At 47.6% G+C, this 7,309-nt stretch overlaps 1 protein-coding gene across 1 annotated transcript; it reads left to right on the top strand.

The window, feature by feature from the left end:
- Positions 1-845: 845 nt before the first annotated feature.
- LOC114635398 (rho guanine nucleotide exchange factor 15) lies at positions 846-6,537 on the top strand (the record flags this gene model as incomplete). The annotated part of the gene is made up of 11 exons (XM_028784014.1): positions 846-904; positions 984-1,195; positions 1,318-1,478; positions 1,653-1,805; positions 2,892-3,021; positions 5,123-5,197; positions 5,302-5,394; positions 5,476-5,636; positions 5,736-5,888; positions 6,239-6,321; positions 6,433-6,537. Coding segments are annotated over 11 exons (1,385 nt in total), but the record flags the coding sequence as incomplete, so codon positions are not given.
- Between the last annotated feature and the right edge of the window lie 772 nt (positions 6,538-7,309).

Below are 7,309 nucleotides of genomic sequence, written 5' to 3'. Positions count from 1 at the left end.
CAGGGCTATACAGAGAAACCCTGTCTCGAAAAACCAAAAAATAAAATAATTAAAGAAAAATAAAAAATAAAAAATAAAACAGAACTCACACATCCCAGTCTGGCCCCAAATCTGCTCTGTAGGGATAATCTCTTGTGCATCAGAACTTGCTTTTAAAACCAGGCTGACCTCAAACTCACATAGATCCTCCTTCCTCTGCCTCCCTAGTGCTGGAATTAAAGGCATTCAGCAACATGCTCGATTAGAATTACGAGCAGTTGTGAGCCACCTGATATGAGTGCTGGGAATCAAACTCAAGTCCTCTGCAAGAATAGTACATTCTCTTAACCACTGAGCCATTTCTCAAGTCCTCTATTAAAATTATTGTTGGCAAAACCATTTGGCAACCACGGCATCCATTGTTTGCTGGACTTGCTAGTCATCCTAGATTGGTTGTTTGTTTTTTTTTTAAATCAGAAGTAATAATCTAAGTATGTTCGTTTGTTTAGAAAATATTTTCTACACCAGCTTGTAGCTTGAGTGAATGACTAGCAACTAGGAGAGGGGAGACAGAGAGTCAGAGTTTGACCATATGGAGTTGTACCAAGCCACAAAGACCTTCCAGCCAATGCTGCTATGTGAGAGGGCTGGAGGGAGGGACTTGGAAGTCTACTGCACAGTAGTTGATAGCAGGAATGTTTAGGACCTGATTTGTCAAGGGCCCTGCCTCCAACAGGCACAAACATCTGGAATTTGATCTGGAGAACTGTCAGGATCCCTCCATGCGATGTGCATCTCTCTCATGTGGTATCACATGAATTGCTCCCACACGTGGACCTCACATGTATTCCTTTCTTTCTCCACAGGGAGGAGGAAGGACTGGAGGGGCTGAAGGAGCTGCAGTGGGAGCTGCCCCTGCAGGACGGTAGGTCTTTACTGTGACAGGCAGGAGGGAAGGGTTCTGGGGCCCCAGGCTTCCCTGATGTTCTCTGTCTACCTTCCAGAGCCTTTATACCAGACTTACCGAGCAGCTGTGCTGTCAGAGGAGCTGTGGGGTGTGGGTGAGGATGGGGGTCCCTCTCCAGCTAATCCTGGAGAAGCTCCCACCTTCTCCAGGCTTCCTGGACCTCGAAACACTCTGTGGCAGGAGCTCCCGGCTGTGCGAGGCAGTGGTCTCTTAGAGAGTCTAAGCCCCCAGGAAAGGCGCATGCAGGAGGTGGGTACCCCTGGGTGCGACTGAGAAGGGTGGGATATGGCATTGAGAAGGTACATGACCTGAGTTCTGGGGTGGTTGCAAGGTGGCTGCCCTCTCTACTGTGGCCCTGCTCTGCTGTCTAGAGCCTGTTTGAGGTGGTGACATCAGAGGCCTCCTACCTGCGCTCGCTGAGGCTGCTGACGGACACCTTCGTCCTGAGCCAGCCTCTCCGGGACACACTCACTCCTCGGGATCATCACACGCTTTTCTCCAATGTGCAGCGAGTCCAGAGTGTCAGCGAGCGGTCAGTGGTCTTCCTAGGATCTGGGCCTTGAGCTGCTAAGCATCCCCTTTGGCTCCCTCCCTCTTCTGGATCTCTCCTTTCACTGACCCAGTTAATGTGCAGCTGTCTCCTGAAAAACTTGGAAAACCAGATTTCTATCCCTCTATTAATTGCTTCGTCTATCTATACTTTCAGGTTTCTAGGAACACTGCTGTCTCGAGTTCGTTCTTCCCCACACATCACTGACCTGTGTGATGTGGTGCACGCCCATGCAGTTGGTCCTTTCTCCGTGTATGTGGATTATGTACGGAACCAGCAGTATCAGGAGGAGACCTATAGCCGCCTTATGTGAGTAACATGGCTTCCTCCTTTCTCCCTGGGAATGCCTTCCAAAACCACCAGTGGATAGTACTGAACCTTATATCTACATACCTATAAAAACAGTTTATTAATTAGGTCCATTAATAGATTAATAATAAATAATGATGAAATGGAAAAATTAGAACAATATAATGTGCCAGGCGGTGGTGGCGCACGCCTTTAATCCCAGCACTTGGGAGCGAGCCAGAGGCAGGTGGATTTTTGAGTTCAAGGCCAGCCTGGTCTACAGAGTGAGTTCCAGGACAGCCAGGACTATACAGAGAAACCTTGTTTTGAAAAAACAAAAACAAAACAAACAAACAAACAAAAAGAACAATATAATGTAATAAAATTGTCAGTATCACTACTCTCGTACTTTGTGGACATTAGTAAGTAAAATAAGAATTACCTGGGGCTGGAGAGATGGCTCAGCAGTTAAGAGCACTGACTGTTCTTCCAGGGGTCCTGAGTTCAATTCCCAGCAACCACATTATGGCTCACAAACCATCTGTAATGGGCATCCAATGCTGTCTTCTGGTGTGTCTGAAGACAGCAACAGTATATCCACATACATGAAATAAATAAATAAATCTTCAAAAAAAAAAAAAAGAATTACCTGGACACAGCTCCATGAGAACAGCAGAGTTAATTGATGAATAGGACTTAGCACTACTAAGTGATTAACAGGTGGGTGGTGTATACACATGAATACACTGGGCAAAGGCATTGATTATTGGTGTCCCAGATAAGACATCTTAGTGGTTAATTAGAAAAAGTATGTGAAATATATGACTTGTTTGTCTCTGGAACATTCCATTTAAAGGTGTTGAGTAATTGAAATTATGAAAGCAAAACTATGAAAAATGTATGAATTGTTTGTTTCTGTTTCTGGAATGTTTCATTTAAAGGTGCTGGATAATTGAAATTACAAGAGCAAAACTATGGATAAGGGGTTTCTGTATCCCAGAGTTGGAGGAACCTGTGAAATCTTGTTGAGGCTGAGGCCAGAGCTGGCTGGGGGTGTTTAGGACCCCACTTCAGGCAGTCCCTAAGGATCTGGGCTTTTCTTTGCAGGGATACAAATGTGCGCTTCTCTGCAGAGCTGCGGAGGCTGCAGAGTCTCCCCAAATGTGAGCGGCTTCCGCTGCCATCTTTCCTGCTGCTGCCTTTCCAGCGCATCACCCGGCTCCGGATGCTGTTGCAGGTACTGTCTCAGCCTGGTGCCTGACCCATCCCACCAACCCTGCAGTGGAAACTCCACAGTGTTTGCTCTAGTTATCACCATTTCCTACCCCACCATGACTCTCAGGACAACATCTTCCAGATGGGCCCTCAGCTCCCTCAATGCCTCAGGAGCAGACAGGTTTGGAGAAAGAACCTCCTAAACTTTCTGCTCAGCCTCTAACTAGCTGAGATTTCCAAAGGAACAAACAGTGGTTTGGGGAGGACTGAGGAAAAAAAAAAAAAAACCCGAACCTTAGCTATTCCAGTGATTGTGAACTTCAAAGGGCTGTGGTAAATAGGCAGATTTATTGTGTATCTGTAAAATTCAATTTTTATTGTGGTAGTAGGGTAGGCTGAGAGATGCAGACAGCTTGTCTAGGTTGTACAAAGGAAGGCCTTGGATACAGTCTCTAGTGTAACTGACTAAAATAATAAGTGAAAAAGTTCCTAAGTGGGATAATACTGAGGGGGAAAAAATGGGGGTTTTGAGAAACACTGTTTTGTTTCCTTGATTTTTCAAGACAGGGTTTCTCTGTGTAGCCCTGGCTACACAGAGACCCACCTGCTTCTGAGATCTTGAGTGCTGGGATTAAAAGTATGTGTCCAGCTTTCTTTCTTTCCTTCCTTCCTTCCTTCTTTCTTTCTTCCTTCCTTCTTTCTTTCTTTCTTTCTTTTTTTTTCAAGGTCTCATTATGTAGCTTTGGCTAGCTTGCTCTGCATTCCAGGCTGGCCTGGCACCAGAGATCTGGTTGCCTGTACCTCTAGAGGGCTGGAATTAAAGGTGTGTACCTCCATATATTGGAATCTCAATGTGAAGAGTCTCCAACAGGATGATGGAAACAAAGATAAGCTACTTTGTTTTGAGATAGTTGGCTTTGGTGTTTGTTTTGGTTGTTTAGAACTCACTACACAGTCTCTTAACTATTGTATATAGTATCTTTTTAAATTTTTCGTTAGTTAGTTTTCCTTTTTTTTGTTTTTTTGTTTTGTTTTTTCCGAGGCAGGGTTTCTCTGTGTAGCCCTGGCTATCCTGAAACTCACTCTGTAGAGACCAGGCTGGCCTCAAACTCAGAAATCCACCTGCCTCTGCCTCCCAAGTGCTGGGATTAAAGGCGAGCGCTGCCACCACCACCGCCTGGCCGTTAATTAGTTTTTCCAGACAAGGTTTCTCTGTGTGTCCTGGCCTCTAACTCACAGAGATCATCCACCTGCCTCTGCCTCCCAAGTGCAGGGAATCAAAACCTAGTATGCCACCACTGCCTGGCTTATTTTTATTTTTTAAATTTAATTCTTTTTTTTGTTCGAGGGAGGATCAAACTGATGCCTCACTCATTCTAAACAAATACTCTGCCACTGAGCTGCTAACCCAGTTGCCTTGAGTTTTATTCAGCCTCATCTGCTGTTCATGTAGATAGCATCATAACTATAATACCGTACTAACTCAGTGATTGCTGAGTGTGCTGTTAGAGACCCCGTTCGAAATGTCCCACACCTGTATCACCCCAGTGACAAGTGTGCAAGGGCAGGAACCATTATTTACGAGATTTTATAAGGAGGAAACCGAGGTGCAGTTTGAATAACTTGGCCTAGGTCATGCAAAAATAATGGATGGAGCCAGATATGATGGTACATGCCTGTAATCCCAGCATTCCAGAGGCTGGGCTGAAGGATTCCGACCTCAAAGGCAGCCAGAGCTGATTAGCAAAAAAAAAAAAAGCTGTCTCAGAAAAGAAATAGAAATTCAGGTATTTCTAACTGTCCCGTTCTATTGGTGGGCTAGTAATTATTTTTTTAAAAAAAGACACGCCCTCCCCCATTTATGATGTGCCAAGAACTGTGCTAAGTCCTCTTTATACATCACTTCCTCGATTCCTCATAACGTGCTAAGTAGATATCAGCTCCATCTTATAAATGCAGAAACCGAAGCTCTGAGCACTAACCTGATTTGCTCAAGCTCTGGCAGCTGGTAAGTGGTAGGTCTCAAACCTAAACGGAACATTTGGCAAAGCTGGGCTGGGTCCACAGCACCTCAGAATCTCAGGGGCGTGGGGGATCTCAGTTCCCTTCCTCTCTGTTTCCAGAATATCCTAAGCCAGACAGAGGAGGGGTCCAGTCGTCAGGAGAATGCCCAGAAGGCCCTGGGCGCTGTGAGCAAGGTGGGCAGAAGGGAAGCTGAGGAGGGAAGAGGTGCCAAGAAGCAGAGGGGAGGTGGAAGGGAATAGGTGGCCGCTGGGATGGGTGACTGCATCCTCCTCCCCAGATCATTGAGCGCTGCAGCGCTGAGGTGGGGCGCATGAAGCAGACCGAAGAGCTGATCCGACTCACCCAAAGGTTGCGCTTCCACAAAGTCAAGGTTCGTCCAGCCCAGACTCTCCATTTAGCCTTTCCTCACCATGCTACACCGAGGCTAGACCCTTCTCTTTTTTTCTCCCAGGCTCTACCGCTGGTCTCCTGGTCACGGCGCCTGGAATTGCAGGGGGAGCTGACTGAACTGGGGTGTCGGAGGGGGGGTGTGCTCTTCACCTCCCGCCCACGCTTCACTCCCCTCTGCCTGCTGCTCTTCAGTGACCTGCTGCTTATCACTCAGCCCAAGAGGTGGGTCCTGGGTGGGAGGGGAGGGAGCCTGAGCTGGAGTAGGGAAGAGGCATCCAGCAGGACCCCTGCTCTCCTCTGAACGCCCTCTTCCCTGGGCAGTGGGCAGCGGCTGCAGGTTCTGGACTATGCCCATCGCTCCCTGGTGCAGGCCCAGCAGGTTCCTGACCCATCTGGACCCCCTACATTCCGCCTCTCCCTTCTCAGCAACCACCAGGGCCGCCCGACCCACAGGCTACTCCAAGCGGCCTCACTGTGAGTCCTGTCTGTAGAAAACACTCTTGGGGGCTGGGGTGTGGCTTAGTTGTAGAGTTTGCCTCGCATGCCTGAGACTCGGGATTCAGTCCTCAGCACCCAAAGAAAATAAATCAGTAGGGTGGTGAACTTTTACTATCTGAGCACTGAGAAGACTGGGTAGGTAGGAGGACCATGAATTTAAGGCCAGCTTGGTCAGCCTTGTCAAAACATGCAGACAAGCAAGCTGCTCTTAGGACCCTCAGACTCTATATTCTATTTCTGTTCTCTCTCCTCTGTTGCCCTTACTTTGTCCCCCGGGAATATCTCTTGGGCCAACCATGAACTCCCCCTCCTATGTTCATCACTAGGTCAGACATGCAGCGATGGCTGGGAGCCTTCCCCACACCAGGTCCCCTTCCCTGTTCCCCAGACACCATCTATGAGGACTGTGGTAAGCATCTCTCAAAGGGAGGAGGGAAAGAAATGTGAGTCTAGGGGGAATATGGGATGGCAACTGAAAAGAGCAAGGGGTCCAGCTGAAGTGTCACCCACCCTTCACCAGAGTGTTCCCAGGAGCTATGTTCAGAGCCAGCTACACCTTCCAAGACTGAAGGGCAAAGTCTGGAGTCCAAGGCCCCCCGAAAGCATCTCCACAAGAATCCAGAAGGTGAGCAAGCCTTTCATTTACTCCTTCAGCAAATATTTATTGAACAGCATGAGCCAGACACATAACGTGTCAGGCTCTGCTCTGTGTACGATTTTTTTCTGGCAGTGCTGGGATCAAGTCCTTGCCTTACACATGATAGGCAGGTGCTGCGCTAATGAGCCACAGGCTGGCCCTGGAGTATGCTTTCTTTTTTTTTTTTTTTTTTTTTTGGATTTTCGAGACAGGGTTTCTCTGTATAGCCCTGGCTGTCCTGGAACTCACTCTGTAGACCAGGCTGGCCTCGAACTCAGAAATCCGCCTGCCTCTGCCTCCCAAGTGCTGGGATTAAAGGCGTGCGCCACCACCGCCCGGCTGGAGTATGCTTTCTAATGAGGACGCAGACAGTAAAGGATAAGTGAGCCTGGTGGGGCGGTGTTGGTCTTTGAGTCTCTCACTTGGCGGAGGCAATAGGATCTGTGTGAGTTCAAGGCCAGCCTGGGCTATACAGTGAGTTTCAGGCTCTCCAGGGCTATATAGTGAGACCCTTTCTCTTTTTGTTTTTTGTTTTTGTTGTTGTTGTTGTTTTGTTTGTTTGTTTGTTTGTTTCAAGATAGAATTTCTCTGTGGAGCCCTGGCTGTCCTGGAACCTGCTCTGTAGACAAGGCTGGCCTCGAACTCTGAGATCCACCTGTCTGTCTCCCAAGTGCTAGGATGAAAGGCATGTGCTACACTGCCTGGCTGAGACTCTTTCTCTTTTTTTTTTTTTTTTTTTTTTTTTTTTTTTTTTTTTTTT

Source organism: Grammomys surdaster, unplaced genomic scaffold, assembly GCF_004785775.1.
Source record: "Grammomys surdaster isolate TR1022 unplaced genomic scaffold, NIH_TR_1.0 103119, whole genome shotgun sequence".
NCBI classification, from domain to species: Eukaryota; Metazoa; Chordata; class Mammalia; order Rodentia; family Muridae; genus Grammomys; species Grammomys surdaster.
Note: the sequence above shows the minus strand (reverse complement) of the source record. Positions and strands in the feature narration are given on the sequence as shown.